Below are 16679 nucleotides of genomic sequence, written 5' to 3'. Positions count from 1 at the left end.
CACCTCACATTCATTTAAATTAAACTCCATCGGCCACTCCTCAGCCCATTGGCCCATCTGATCATCTGACTATCCCATTGTAATCTGAGGTAACCTTCTTTACTGTCCGTTACATTTCCAACTTTGGTGCCATCTGCAAACTTACTAACTATACCTCTTATGTTCACATCTGAATCATTAATGTAAATGATGAAAAGTAGTGGACCCAACATTGACCCTTTGTGGCACTCCACTGGTCACAGGCCTCCAGCCTGAAAAACAACCCTCCACCACCACCCTCTGTCTTCTACCTTTGAGCCAATTCTGTATCCAAATGGCTAGTTCTCCTTGTGTTCCATGTGATCTAACCTTGCTAACCAGTTTACCATGAGGAACCTTGTTGAATGCCTTACTGAAGCCCATATCGATCATGTCCACCACTGTAAGTTTATTTATATTCAAGTCAAAGCGTAATATCTTCACAGCTGGAACAAATGTGCAGCAGAACTAGAGACAGAAAACACAATAAAGAAATCTAAGAGTTCTCACCTTTCTCCTACAAAATACCTGTTTCAATGAAATGAGACCCACCCTTCCTATCTCAAATGCCCTCTCATCATCCTATGTCAGATTCCACTTGTCTACAGAACATGTGACAAAGGGCACAGGTCAAGTTACATGGTGAAACATGTAGCTTTTCAAGTGTTGAACACAAAAGACATTGCTCTATTATTTTGAGTACCATGATAATAACACGTGTGATTTTAATAAACAAGTCAGTGATATCTGCACAAATGACAATGCATATGCATATATGTAATGTTTGGTAGATTTTTTTTCAACGTCTTCACCTGATTTCCCCCCACCCACCTTTCCTGAACTTTCTAGACATATCCACTATTCATGTTTGAACTTCAAGTGTAAGTATAATGGGCTATTACATTACTGAAGATTTTACAGCCAAATATGTTTCTTTCTTCGCTAAAGCTCTAAGCAAACAGACATTTGACAAAAGGTACTTTGTTATCGTTGTCTGGAAATTCCTGGCTGACTTATCACTCTGCAACTCAGGTGAGCCAAACCTCTACCAAAGGCCGAGTTGTAAATAAGATGTTTGCACAATCCAAATCTGGCTCAGCTATACACTGGCCAGGTCCGCAGAGCTCTTGGGTTTATTGATTATGATGAAGTAATCTCCCAGATATTTATTTTCAAAATCTGATTCTTGTTGAAGATTAGTCCTGTGGCATTTCCTAGCGTGATCTGGGGCATGAGGCTTCACATTCTTCCAGGGTGTCGAACCGATTCTTGTTTCCTCCGCATCCGCCGTACCAGAACTGTCGACAGCCCTGCTGCTCTTGGTCAAAGTACCACTTCACGGCATAATTCTGACAGATCCCTCCATCTCGATCGAGCGAGCACATGTCTGGAAGAGAACAAGAAAACAAAATTCAATGCTGGAAGAGTGAATCATTATAATGACTCAGAATTTGTGCCAAACGAATGCACCAACAAGGAACAAGCCACTCGGCCCTTTGAGTCTGCTCCCCCCCCCCCCACCCCATTCAATAAGATCATGGCTGATTCCTGAACTCCATCACAGATTTTCTATTGGCTTCTGCAGTATTGTAATTATATCAGCCTCCACCACTTCCTCTGGCAGCTCACTTCATACACGTACCAACCTCTGTGTGAAAATGTTGCCCCTTAGGTCCCTCACAAATCTTTCCCCTCTCAACCTAAACCTGTGTCTTCTAGTTTTGGACTCGCCTCCCCCTACCCAGGGGAAAAGGCATAATGGAATATGCAGTAATTCAAAACAATAGAGTGCTTTGAATAAAGTGATCAGAGACCCGTATAAACCTGATGAAAGGGACCTGTAAGCTAAAGCAGGAAGTATAAGCAAAAATATTTAGATTAGATTTTTTAGATTAGATTAGATTACATTACAGTGTGGAAACAGGCCCTTCGGCCCAACAAGTTCACACCGACCCGCCGAAGCGCAACCCACCCATACCCCTACATTTACCCCTTACCTAACACTACGGGCAATTTAGTATGGTCAATTCACCTGGCCCTGCACATCTTTGGACTGTGGGAGGAAACCGGAGCACCCGGAGGAAACCCTCGCAGACACGGGGAGAACGTGCAAACTCCACACAGTCAGTTGCCTGAGGCGGGAATTGAACCCGGGTCTCTGGCGCTGTGAGGCAGCAGTGCTAACCACTGGGCCACCATGCCGCCCACAAATTCATGATTATATCATAAATGGCAAATTAAATAATAAGAGATAAAGGTGGAATTAAAATAAATAAATAAAAATAATGATTAATATGATAAAGTTAAACATCCCCAACTTTAAGTAAAATAGGAAGGAATGATACTTCACAACTGTAAAAATTCATTTTCAGTATCCGAGAGGTTGCTTGGCAGTATTAGAGTCATTTAGTCACATCATGTAGAAACAGGCTCTTCGGCCCACCATGTTTATGCCAAATAACAAACACCAACTACATGAATGCCATTTACCTGGTCAATAGCCTATTACGCCCTGGCATTTATAAGCACTCATCCAGATGCTTCTTAAACGTTGCAAGAATATCTGCCTCACCCCATATTTCTACTATCTCTGGGTACAAAAGTTCTGTCTCAGATCTCCTCTAAGCCACTTGCTCTCTGGTCTTAGGCACATCTGCCATGAGGAAGAGATTCTCACAATCTACTTTGTCTATATCTTCCTTTATTTTGTAAACCTCAATCACATCCCCTTCAGCTTCCTCTGCTCCAAGGAAAACTAACCCAGCCTATCCAGTCTCTCCTCATAATGGAGACTTTTCATCCCAGGCAACATCTCAGGAATCTCCTCTGCACCCTTTCCAGTGCAATCACCTTCTTCAGAAAGTGTAGCGACAAGAACTGCGCACAGTGTGACCTAACCAATGTTTTATAAAGTTGTAACAAGACTTCCTTGCTCCTATGTTCTATGCCCCATTCTGTATGCCTTCTTCACCACCTTGTCTACTTGTGCTAATACCTTCAGGGATCTATGGGCAGGTACATGGCAGTCCATTTGTTTCTCAGTACTACTTAGACACCTACCATTCATTGTGTGTCCTATTATTAGACATGCAAAAATGCATTACCTCACAATTATCAGGATTAAATTCCACCTGCCATTGCTCTGCTCAATTTAACCAACTAATCAATATCAGACTGTAGCCTGAGACCATCAACAACATCACCAACTTGTGTATCATTTGCAAACTTACTGATTATACCTTCTATATTCACATCTGAGTCATTAACACAAATAACAAACAGCAAGGAACCCAGCACTGAACCCCATAGTTCACCACTGGTCACAGATTTACAATTACAAAAATAACCATTTACTATTTCTTTTGCCTCCATTTGTAAGCTGGTTTTGGATCCAGTTTGCCAACTTGCATCGGATCTCATGGGCTCTTACCTATTAGACCAGCCTTCCATGTGGGATCTCGTCAAAGACCTGAGTGCAGTCCATGTAAACTATATCAACTGCACTGCCCTCAATATATTTCATCAGCCTTTGAAGTAACTCAATTAAATTAGGCAGATAGGATCTCCCTTTAACAAACCCATGCTGACCATCCCTAATCAACCCCTGCCTATTCAAGTAATGATTAATCTTGTCTTTCAAAACATTTTCCAATAATTCCTACCACTGACATCAGATTAACTGGTCTGTAATGACCTGGCGTATTTCTTCAACAAAGGAACCACATTAGCTGTTCTCTGCTGTGGCCAGCGAACTATTAAATATTTCAGCCTGGGCCACAGCAATCCCCTCCCTTGGCTCCCATAGCAGGCTGGGAAACATCTCATCAGGCCCTGGAGATGTATGCACATTTATGTTCACTAAAACATTCAATACCTCCTCTTAACATGTTCTATGACCTCACCATCCCAACTGAAATCCTCGGCTAAAACATCTTTCTCCTCTCTGAATACAGATGAGAAATATTCATTTAAAGATCTCACCCATATCCATTGTCTCCAAAACAAGAGAAAAAAATGATCAAATTTAACAAACGTTTTGTTTGGTTTGAAGAGAAAAATGTACATTTGTATTGCACCTTTCACGATTTCAAGGGATCCCAAAATGTTTCCAGCCCAAATTCATCCCAAAATGAATTTCTTTGAGGTGCAGTAACTTTGTTGTAAGGAAACAAGGTAGTCAATTTGTGAACAGCAAGTCCCAACAACAGCAGTGAGCATCTCTTGGAGGTGTTGGGAGAGGGATAAATTCTGGACAAAACTCTGGAGGAAAGGTTCCTGCGCCTCTTCAAAATAATGTCACATGATTATCTATTTCCACATGAGAGGGTGGACAGGCTCTCAATTTAATATCCCATTCAAAAGACAAATCCTCCAACAGTGTAGCACACCCCAGCATTTGACTGAAAATCAGATGTTGTTCTCCAATCCCTGTTGTAAGCCTTGAAACTATGCCCTTCTGATTTGAAAAATGAAATGAAATGATTCTTTAGAATCAAGATGACTTTAGTCAGAACATTCACATATACTTGAAGGAAGCTCAGCATAAGGGAATTAATGGCAGTATAATGGAAGTAATCATGACCTCCTTTGTGAGGGAGGCTCCCCATTCACTTGGGTATAGATCTAAATGACTATTCACGATGACGGGGAATCATGGATCCGGAAGCTCATCACATTCACACATCCATTCAACGGATGATAAACGCCAGAATGGAAAAGTCTTACACATTAACTTCCAGTAATTGGGATACTCACGCAAGTAAAACTGCTTTAATGTATGATTCTAATTTCAGGACCGTGTACACAAAATCATGCAAAGTAAATGGATTTAATTCTTTTTTTAAAGCACTGTGCAGCAATGTCCCATCACGCCTACCATAAATCATGTCTGTTGTACTCTCAGCTTCTGCTCCTCCTGGGAATTCTATCCCTTCTTCAAATTCTTCCTCCTCTACAGGTTGTATGGTTTCTGGTCCCCCTACACTTGCACTGCAAAAGAACCGTAAGTTAAATCATATGCACATAAATCAATGAAAAAGTACTGAAGATTTATTGAAAATATAATCAAGTGTGTCCAAAAAGGTGTTGCAAATGAAAACATACGCTCCTTCTAAAGGTTGTGGTGTTACTTCTGGCCTAGACCGAACTAGTGCTGCTCTCTGACATTCTCTCTGTAAAGCTGGATATGGGTATCTGTTGATTCTAACTGCAAAATATAAATTGTAATTAAATCACCATGGTCCACACACTTCAAAGCTGCCAAACATTATTTCTGCATGCATCAAGAACCAGCAGTAATGATTTCATTAAGTTCAATAAATTTCATTCAGTAATTTATTTTTCAGTTTTCAAATGTGATGGTCTTATCTATCTCGATTTAATTTAAATAGTACCTTTCACAATCTCAGGATATAGCCATACATAACACAGCCAAGGTATTCCGAAGTGTACTGAATTGTCAGAAACACCAGTTTGTGCACAGTGAGGTTCTAAAACAGCAATGTGACAGCACAAAGATTGGTAGTATTTGTTGATGGGTTAACTCTGGCCAGGACACTAGGACACCAAATCGTGCCCTGGGATATTTTCAACCTAGGGTGTGGCTTAATTTTGTATTCTAAAGACATTACTTCTAACAATATACCATTCCCCCTGTAAATAAATCTCTGGAGTGGGAGGCTCAAGGGAGTGTGTACTATCAACTGAGCCATGACACAATACAGTCAGCAGAATGTTGGGCTTCCCCAGTCCTTTTAGCAGATGGTCTCTATGGTGGCTTTAAAGGAAAATATAGCATTTGCAATATCCAGCAGGTTATATAGCCAAAGAAAATTTTTTGGTGCATCTTGAAGTTTTGAAAAGCACTTAATTAATTAAAGTTTTTTTTATATAATCTAGTTTATGTTAGAAAACTGAATATTTTCTCTGGAGAATATTTTCTATAAAGGATATTTACGCATATGTCGCCACTTTTTAAATCATGCATAACTTACGTGTGAGACTTTTCAGAAAGGCTCGTACAAACTTCTGGACGTATACCATTTCATGATTCAACAGAGGATCCAGGTGAATTAAATGTTGATCGGAAGGAGCACTAACAAGCTCCTGCAGATTAGTTCTGGGGGCATCCTTTCCAAGGAAGAATGCAAAGATCACAAAACCTCTACACTTAGCTTGTAATGACACAGCCCTTAGCTTCTCTATGTCAAAGACATTGGTTTCTCCTGCAAGTATTAAAAATATCACCTTATGTCGTCGTGGATTTGGAGCGCTTAAGAAAATGTTATTGAGCGTCCATTCAATGGCATGGCCAGTCCATGAAGAACCTTCTAACTTTTTAAATGAATTCTCTATATATCTCTTCATCATGCTTTTGGTGCCATAGCTCAAGAAACCAAACTCCAGTTTGACTGGCATCTGGCCAGTTCTGGGCAGGTAACCTGCTGGTGAATACTGGACAAGGGCTACCCTGGCACGATTATCCAAAGTCTTTGGGTTTCTGGAGATCATAAAAGTGTCGAGCATTGAGCTGACGAAGTCCTTTATTCTCTCAAAGTCCATCATTCTCAGATTGCGTGAGCTGTCAACAATAAAAGCAATGTCCATCTGGATGGGGATCGGAGGTGGAGAGATGGCCTGTTGACACTGGGTATTTGGTTCACACCTATCTGTGAAGGAAAATTAAAGCCCAAAGTTGAAATGCTGTAAATGTAAAATACTCTTTTCAAGAAATCCACTGTTTAGCACATATCTTTAATTTCACGACTAATTAAAGCCATTTTGCTGCTGCTTCATTTTAACTTCATTTTTGTAGACAATTTCTCATCTACAAAATTAAGGGAACACAGTTAAAATACATACCAAAACAGAAAGTACATAACCGGATTTTGCGTAACTGTTCTTGTGCTTCTTGCTGTTGTCTTGACAACACAACCACTTGAAACATTCTTGTATCGTCAACCTTTTTCAGAGGAAAAGGAGGGAAATTTCCAAATTCAGTTACAAAAATTTGATAATGGATTTCAAAATGCTGTCAATATTGAATGTCCAGCTTAGTTAGATTAGAGGCCAGTGCTGCCTATCCAATGGGTTAATTAAATTTAAAGGGTCAAGAGAGGAAGTGAGGTCATTAGATATTTCCTCGAAGCACTGCAGGCAGAAATGTCAGATGCATATATTTAATTTCAATACATTAGAACATAGAATTGTCTCGTTTCTTTCACAGCAGCGTTAATATTTGTTTTTCTCCACTTCCATGAGAAATTTATATACACACACATATACGTGAAAAAAACAACACTCTAGTTTTTGCGTGAGTATCAAGCTTGCAGCTGTTATAATGGAAAGGAATGCTTGATTTATATGGCAACTTACACAGTCTAAATCAAGATGTCCTAAGGCATTTTACAGCTAACAAAGTACTTCTGAAATGTGTCCAATCATACAATAAAAGAAATATGGAAGCCAACACGCAGATAGGAAGGTTACACAAGGGGCAGGAATACACCCATCAACATAGTGAATCTATTCTGCTGTTTGTTAAGAACATGGTTGATTTGATTTATCTCCTCTTATTTTTGACAACCTTATCAATTGTGAACTTTTCTAACAGAGTCATAAAAATATTGGAATCCCCTGCCTCCAGTGTTCCTTAGGAAAGAGAAAGAATTCCACAGAGCAAGAAACCTCAGAGGGAAAAATTATCCTGATAGTCATCTTAAAAGGGAAACCCCTCACTTCTAAAGGTGCATCCCTTAGAGCTACACACGAGGAAACATACCTGTGTCAATTCCCTCAACATAAATGATTCAATAAATCACCTCTCAGTTTTCTAAACATATACACTTGACCAGACCAAAAGTTTGTAACTGATAAGGAGGAGATATTAGGTAGGCAGTCTGCACTAAGAGATGATAAGGAACCAGGACTGATTGAGGTGCATCCAAGGATCCAGATGGAAGTGGGAGTGGAAACTGCAGAAGCACTTCCAGATCTTCGGATTATAAACCCTTCCAATGACTGAGTTTCCTCCTCCTTTACCATGACCTGGATAAAGTCTTTTTCCTTATTAGAGACACCTTTTCACATCTATACCTACAGAATAATTTGGTATTCCCTCTTAATGTTATCTGCCGGTCTCATTTCATATTCTACATTGTTTCTCTTTGTCACCGCTGCTCTTCGTTATTCAGCCTGATTTTAAAATTGTATTTTCCAGCTAACATCTGTCATAAACACACTTTTCCTTTTATCAAAGTTTTTCAATTTTTATTAATCTCAGATGTGTTGACAAAGGTCTAGAAATGCTCAAACACTACGCTCTTGTTCAAACAAAAGGTGTAAGAATAAGCAAAGCAACTACAAAGAAGTCAGTTTACCTTTGAAGAACTTTGGGAAACTTCTAGAAATAGTAACGAAGACAAAATTAACAGTCACAGAGACAACTGTGGGTGAATTAAGGACAGCCTGCATGGTTTTCTAATAGGAAAATAGTGTTTAGCTAAGTTGCTGGTATTTTTGAAGAGGTGACACGGTGGGCGGCACGGTGGCACAGTGGTTAGCACTGCTGCCTCACAGCGCTAGAGACACGGGTTCGATTCCCGCCTCAGGCGACTGACTGTGTGGAGTTTGCACGTTCTCCCCGTGTCTGCGTGGGTTTCCTCCGGGTGCTCCGGTTTCCTCCCACAGTCCAAAGATGTGCAGGTTAGGTGAATTGGCCATGCTAAATTGCCCGTAGTGTTAGGTAAGGGGTAAATGTAGAGGTATGGGTGGGTTGCGCTTCGGCGGGGCGGTGTGGACTTGTTGGGCCGAAGGGCCTGTTTCCACACTGTAAGTAATCTAATCTAATCTGACAGAGAAGGTTGAACTGGGAAATGCTATTGATCTGGTATAGATAGACTTCCAGAAGGCATTTGATATAATACCACTCAGCAGATTCGAGAGCAAAGCTGAACGTCATAGAATGAAAAGTACAGTAGCAACATGAGAGACAAAACTGCCGAGTAACAGGAATTAAAGAGTAATGGTTAATGGATATTGTCTACAGTGGGCAAAAGTTAGTACAGGAGTCCCCCAGGAGTCAGTGCTAGGATCCTCATACATGTTAATAACCTAGATCTGGTTGTATAGGGTACAACTTAAAAATTTGATAAGAAATTTAGAAGTATTGTGAGGAGAATGATGTAGAACTTCAGAAAGATATTTTTAAAAGTGGAGTAAAAACAGAAATTGCTGGAGAAACTCAGCAGGTCTGGCATCATCATCAGAACGTTATAAAGACGGGTCACTGGACCCGAAATGTTAACTCCACTTTCTCCCTGCAGATGCTGCCAGACCTGCTGAGTTTCTCCAGCAAGTTCTGCTTTTGTTTCAGAGTCCCAGCATCTGCAGATCTTTGTTTTATCATAATCAGGTAGAGTTGCCAGACAAAGTTTAATACCGACAAGTCTGAGGTGATACATTTTGATAAAAATATAGAGAGAAAATTTAAAAGGGCAGAATTCAAAAAGGGGTGCAAGAACTAAAGGACCTAGGTGCATAAGTTATTAAAGCATACAGCACAGTTGAGAGCGTAGTTAATGAAATGTACATTATCAGAGTCTTTATTAGTAGAGTCATTGAATATAAGTGTAAGGAGGTAATGTGGAATGGATATAAGTATTTAGTCTGGCCACAGCTGCAGTATTGCATCCAAATCGGAGTTCCCACTTTAGGAAGGAATTGAATACATTGAAAAAGAGGGTCATGAGAATGGTTCAATGAATAACTTCAGTTAAGATGATGCATTGGAAAAGCTAGGACTATTTTTCTTGTAGAAAGGAAGGCTCAAACAAGGTCTGTTTGAAGTATTTATAATCAGGAGACATCTAGGTAGGGTGAATAGAGAGAAAATATTCCCACTCAGGAACTGATTGAGAACAAGAGGGGATAGATTTAAAATAATTGATAAAAGCAGTAAAAATGATGGAGGAAAACATTTTTCATGCAATGACTAGTTAAGCTGGAGTGTACCGCCTGACAATGATGGAGACAGTTCCATCAAGGCATTCAAATGAGAAATAGATGATAATCTGCAAAGGGTCAATGTGCAGGGTTACAGACTGACAACAGAAGAATGGCACTCAGTAAGAGGTTCATACAGAGAGCTGGCTTGGACACAACGGACCGAATGGTCTCCTTCTGGCCTGTAACAATTTGATGATTCGATGAACACAAAGAATCCAAGAACCTAAGTAACTTTTACTTGCATGAGGGCACCCCACGACACCATTCCCTCCCTTTCCTGCTGGACTGCTGTGCTCAGTCAATCATACTCTACAACCTAAATAACACACTGTATTGCTTTCAATGGGCTCTTCATCTTTTTACTGAAAAATGGAACTGCTCAGAACAAATGAGTTTCGCTCCTTCAATGACATAACAGAACAATCCAAACAAGTGAGGAAGTTACTTAGGGGAAAATACAATGTTGAACATCAAATTACCATTTTAAGCCGAAGTGCTATTGATGAAGTACCCTCCCCCTTTAGGTACACCTTTTGTATTTTAAGTGACAAAGTATGAAAGTACTAGTCAATCTCCTGTTGTATTATACCAAGGGACTTGAACAATGTTGTTTTCATGTGAAGCAAGAGATAAATAAAAATGGAGTTTAATTCATTTAGTCACTATGTCAAAGATATACAGCACAAATTGTAAGAAGGGCAAATAATTGGCCTTGCAGTGATATTCTTTTTCATTTCCCCACTACAGTTGTGACATACTGGGAGAGATGTTTTAGTGGAGTCCCTCTCAACTCGCTCCAAGCAAAGCCCGAAAATGGTCGATTAAGAACCACGCAGATGACCTGATTGGCATTTACCTCAGTCTGGGGCCGTTTGGGGCAGGGATGGGGGAAATGTAATGGTTACTGATTGCTGACCACTCGTCCCTCACCTCCACGACATCCACCTCATGAGATACAAAAGAAAAAGGATCTAAAACTTCTCCTTGATCTCATTATGTCCAAGCATCAAGCAACAATCTTTAAGATGCAGAAGCTGCCGACCTTTGATTGGTTGACAGCTTCTTTGACGGTGGGAGTCAATGTTTAAAAGACATTTGGGTAAGTACATGAATAAGAAAGGTTTGGAGGGATATGGGTCAGGAGCAGGCAGGTGGGACTAGTTTAGTTTAGGATTATAGGCGAAAGTGAGGACTGCAGATGCTGGAGATTAGAGTCGAGAGTGTGGTGCTGGAAAAGCACAGGTCAGGCAGCATCCGAGGAGCAGGAAAATCGACGTTTTGGGCAAAAGCCTTTCATCAAGAATGCGGCTGGGAGCCTCGGGGTGGAGAGATAAATGGGATGGGGGGTGGGGCTGGGGCGAAGGTAGCTGAGAGTGCAATAGGTGGATGGAGTTGAGGGTAATGATGATAGGTCGGAGGGGAGAGTGGTGCAGATAGGTGGGAAGGAAAATGGACAGGTGGGACAGGTCATGAGGGCCGTGCTGAGCTGGAAGGTTGGAACTGGGATAAGGTGGGGAAGAGGGGAAATGAGGAAACTGATGAAATCTACATTGATGCGACGGGGTTGGAGGTTCCCAAGGCATAAGATGAGGCATTCTTCCTCCAGGCATTGGGTGGTAAGTGGACTGGTTGGACTGAAGGGTCTGTTTCTATGCTGTATGATTCTATGTGGACCTGTGACTTATTGAGACGATCATCAGTCAGCTCTTAACAAGTTGGTTGGAGCTCAATTCACCAAGTTCTCTCATTGTGGAGGGAGAGAGTCCATCATTACTGAAAATGCTCACCACCCCATATTTCGGCATGAAGGTCGAAAATCTCAGCTTTAGAATTTATCACCAGTTTTAAGCTGTTATAAATTGTTACATCCCAATTTATATTGAAACTGCCTCGTAAATATGTCATGCTGTGGTTATACTTTGTCATATGTTGTGGAGCTATACAGCCTCCATCTGCAGGTGACAAAAACTTGCAACACAAGGTTCATATTACTAATGCGGACATAGAAATTCACAACAAGGTAAGTTGACAGAAGTGCATATAAGTGAAACATTTTAAAAATAATGAGACAGATAGTTCTCTTACCTCAAAGGCACGTTGAATTTCAGGGACATTACCAAAAGAAATGACAACTGGAGTGATATCCAAGGCACTGAACTCCAGGGCAGCAGTCGCCACCTCTGAGATTTCACGAGATGAGCCGTTAGTAATAAATACTGCCACTTTCCTGCCAAGAACACCACTGCGAACGCGCTTGAAAGTATTTTTTGCAGCAAACCTCATTGCAGTCCCTACATTCCGCCTGCTGCTCGATCTCTCGTAAGCTAAATTCTGTAGCTCTTCTAGAAGTTTTTGCTTGCTTCTGAAGTCTGAAAATCGGATGAATGTTTTTGCCGAGGAACTGTAAGTAAGGATCGCCACACGGGCTCCCGTTGGACAGTTACTTTCAGTGATTTTAAGATCCTGCACAAAGTTAATGACCATTGTCTTCATTCGATTAAATATGGTTGGTGTGATATCTGAAGACATGTCCACAGCGAACACCAGCTCAGTTGGATATACAGGACATTCCATTCCTCCTGAAACAGGTCAAACAACTGGCAAATAAAAATTAAGATTAAAAAAGGAAAGATTTATGTGACACCATTCATAACCAAGATTCTACACCCAATTACATACTTTTGAAGTGTAGTCACCTTTGTACCTGTAGAAAACACAGGACCTAATTCACACACAGCATGCTCCAACAAGTAGGAATGTGAAATTGACCTAAGGATTTTTTTTGTGATGCCTGTTGATAAATAATGGCCAAGATACTAGGGAAAACTCCCTTGCCCATCTGGAAATAATATCATTTGGAGTTTTTTTCTATATGCAATTCTGAGGCCATGTGGAGTCTTGGCTTAATGTCTGTTTCACATGATGACACCTCTGACAAAACAGCCTTCCCTCGGTGCTGCACCATGTGCTCTTGTCCCTAGAGTGGGATTTGAACCCACAATCTGCTGACTAAATTGTGACAATGCTGAAAGTGTGGGACTGCTAACACCGATAAGTATTATAAATAATCATAAATGAAGAAAAAATACTGACCTGATGAACAACAGGCTAAAAATTGAAAAGAAGGGAAAAGAATTATAAATATAGACACAAAAGTTTAAAAATTATGTAAGAGTGTAGAGGTACATTTTGCCAACTTTACGACATGTCACATTGCTTGTTTTTATAAGAAAGGTTGTCTCCAGCGCAGTGCTTTGCAGTATAACTCACAGAGCAAACATTTTGTTAATAAGGTAAGCAATAGGTGCACAGGCTAAGATTTTATCTGTGAGACATATGCAATGAAATAAATTAAAGGATGTCTTCTAAGGCATCAGTTACAAAATAAATGTTCAGACTACTGGGAATTTGGTTTTCGAAACTTCAGTTAAGTCTGAGGAATTTGATCATCTGAGACTTTAGCCATGTGCAGCATTGCTCCTTGGTGGCATATAGGACAATTAGTCAATGGGAAGATTGATCATTTGGGAGTTTGCCCATCTGCAAGTCTGCTTCGAGGGGACACAAGTCATTTGCAGAAACTGCTTAACCATGAGATTGCTTACCAGTCCAAATAATGTTTTGCAGTCTCAAATTCCAATGTACTAATTGTTCTGTACATCTTCCACAGATATCATTGTCATGGTTATCATCATGTGCTACAAGAACATATTAAAACTAACTGTTGTGGAGGAAATCATTGTGACTTAATGATGAAACAAACTACTTACAACATTTTTCTCTAACATATGACACAAGTTCACATGGCTGCAAAACAAAAACGGAGAATTCAAGTTCTAGTCACTAATGTTAAATTCTATGTTGATATGAAATCACCATATGCACAGATATAACTTACTTTCATAGGTACGATCCCTGGTGGCCCTTTGAAACCCTGAAATGACAAAGCAAATGGAAAAATCCTCAGCAGTTTTGCGGATTGCGATTTCACATCGAGTCATAGAAATGTACAGCACGGAAACAGATCCTTGGGTCCAACTTGTCCATGCCAACCAGATATCCCAACCCAATCTATTCCCACCTGCCAGCACCCGGCCAATATCCCTCCAAACCCTTCCAATTCGTATACCCATCCAGATGCCTTTGAAATTTTGCAATCATATTAGCCTCCACTACTTCCTCTGGCAGCTCATTCCATACACATACCACTCTCTGCATGAACAAGTTGCCCCTTAGGTCTCTTTTATAACTTACCCCTCTCACCCTAAACCTATGCCTTCTAGTTCTGGACTCTCCCACACCAGGGAAAAGACTTTGTCTATTTTTCCTATCCATGTCCCTCATGATTCTATAAACCTCTATAAGGTCACCCCTCAGCCTCCGACACTCCAGGGAAAACAGCCCCAGCCTGTTCAACCTCTCCCTATAGCTCAAATCCTCCAAACCTGGCAACGTCCTTGTAAACCTTTTCTGAACCCTTTCAAGTTTCACAACATCATTCAATAGGAGGGAGACCAGAATCTTGTCCCATTTGCCAGCATTTGGCCCATATCCATCTAAGCCTTGCCTATTCATATCCAGATGCCTTTAAATGCTATAATTGGACCAACTTCACCACTTCCTCTGGCAGCTCATTCCATACATAATCAATGTGGACAGTTGTGATTGAAGAATGCTCCAAATTGGGAGACCTCATAGAAAGCAAGCTTTGAGGTTGAGAGTTAGGGCGAGCTTATCATACAGTCATTGTTTCATTTAGGAGAAAGTGAAGACTGCAGATGCTGGAGATCTGAGCTGAAAAATGTGTTGCTGGAAAAGTGCAGCAGGTCAGGCAGCATCCAAGGAGCAGGAGAATCAACGTCAATGCTGCCTGACCTGCTGCGCTTTTCCAGCAACACACTTTTCAGTCATTGTTTTATTCACAACTCACACAGCACAAGGTTCCTCTATACACTGAATACAGTGGCCTGGAATTTAGTAAAGTTGGGATGAGTCAGAAGTCCTTTAAGAATGGCAGGCAGAAGCTTCAACTGAAACACCATCTCAGTTTTAAAACTGTCATCCTTCCTTTTATATCCATCTGAGATCTTACTCCACCCTATCTCTGGAATTTCACCCTACAACCTTCTGAGCTACCTTCACTAATTTCAAATTAGATTAGATTAGATTCCCTACAATGTGGAAACAGGCCCTTCGGCCCAACCAGTCCACACCTACCCTCCGAAGAGTAACCTACCCAGACCCATTTCCCCTCTGACTAATGCACCTAACACTATGGGCAATTTAGCATGGCCAATTCACCTGACCTGCACATCTTTGGACTGTGGGAGGAAACCGGAGCACCCGGAGGAAACCCACGCAGACACGGGGAGAACGTGCAAACTCCACACAGACAGTCGCCCAAGGCTAGAATCGAACCTGGGACCCTGGTGCTGTGAGGCAACAGTGCTAACCACTGAGCCACCATTCCGCCCCAGTGGTTTAGCTAAGATCCTCCACCTTTGGTAGCTGTGCCTTCAGTTACACATGGCCTAAACTCCAGAATTCTTTCTTCACTGAAGATATTCTTTACAGCCTACCTCTTTAACCAAGTTTATCATTATCTGATCAAAAATCTCCTTATGCGCTTATTGTAATATATATATAGTACTGTACCAGTGAAGCATCTTGGGGTGTTGTTACATTAAAAGCAAACAAAAATATAAGTTGTTGCTCATGTTGGAATGCATATTCCCTCTCATCAGGGCTTAAGCATTATTTCAAGCTTGGAGTAAGTTTCAAATGACACCACTGCTCATGAAATGATCAGACAGACCCCAGCAAAATAAATCTCTCTGCTAACAATTGGCAAGGTTGGCCTCAAGAAAAACTGGTGCTGTTGGCATTATGTTAACTCTCTCACACTGAGACTGTATAAACGTTGCTGCTGCCAGTTCACTGTGTGAAGATTTCTCAGATGCTATTTTATCAAGATAATCTCTCATGAACTCATTCAGTAAGATTTCCACAATGCTAAATTTCTACGAATTCAAATGAGTGAAGATGTTTAATAAAGGATTTTATAGACGATTGCCCCATGACCACAGTATGCAACAAAAAAAATCCTCTCTGTCCCCTGCTATTAATTTGATGACTCTATTCATTAGCTGGCAGAATATTTTCTCTGTGGCTAATTGTGGCAGTTATGACAAGCCTGTTTTCCAGCATTTCAATGTCACTAAAGTTGCATTCAGCCTGTTATGCTCTGTAACCCTACAATGAAATTCTTCAGGGTAAGTTATTCTATCAAGTGAACATGAATGGTGATGAATCATCCAAACTTTAATCTTGCCATAGTCAAGTTGAGGGTTTTCCTTTCCAGAATAAAATTCTCATTTGTTACTCCCATGATATTTTACTCTGAGTCAGATATTGCATACGTTGTGTTAGAGGTCTCTGTTTGACTAAGATTTTTAAAAGATATGAAATCAAGGCAGGCAAAGTGAATTAAGATACAATTCAGCTGTGACCTGATGGAACAGCGGAATAAGTTCAAGGAAGTCTCCAATGTTCCTACGTGGTTAAAATTTATTATTCTGCAGAATCATTCCACACCCCTGTGTCATTTCTGTTGTAACACATACAGATTTCACTAACGCTGCTCTTCTCTTTATCGA

The 16679-nt window shown here is 40.7% G+C and overlaps 1 protein-coding gene across 1 annotated transcript in view; it reads right to left on the bottom strand.

Moving 5' to 3' along the window:
• Nucleotides 1–580: 580 nt before the first annotated feature.
• Nucleotides 581–16679, bottom strand: part of LOC122564270 (collagen alpha-6(VI) chain-like) — a 141809-nt gene continuing 125710 nt past the window's right edge. Inside the window, exons 32-40 of the mRNA XM_087978571.1 lie at nt 13922–13957; nt 13794–13830; nt 13117–13131; nt 12109–12602; nt 6880–6979; nt 6012–6686; nt 5122–5224; nt 4895–5007; nt 581–1405 (exon numbers count right to left, since the gene is read on the bottom strand). Coding sequence (XP_087834697.1) covers nt 1233–1405; nt 4895–5007; nt 5122–5224; nt 6012–6686; nt 6880–6979; nt 12109–12602; nt 13117–13131; nt 13794–13830; nt 13922–13957 — 1746 coding nt within the window. The 3' untranslated portion in view covers nt 581–1232. The remainder of the gene's footprint in view (nt 1406–4894; nt 5008–5121; nt 5225–6011; nt 6687–6879; nt 6980–12108; nt 12603–13116; nt 13132–13793; nt 13831–13921; nt 13958–16679) is intronic.

Source organism: Chiloscyllium plagiosum, unplaced genomic scaffold (assembly GCF_037043375.1).
Source record: "Chiloscyllium plagiosum isolate Xiang-an unplaced genomic scaffold, Cpla_swu_hap1 HiC_scaffold_34, whole genome shotgun sequence".
NCBI classification, from domain to species: Eukaryota; Metazoa; Chordata; class Chondrichthyes; order Orectolobiformes; family Hemiscylliidae; genus Chiloscyllium; species Chiloscyllium plagiosum.
Note: the sequence above shows the minus strand (reverse complement) of the source record. Positions and strands in the feature narration are given on the sequence as shown.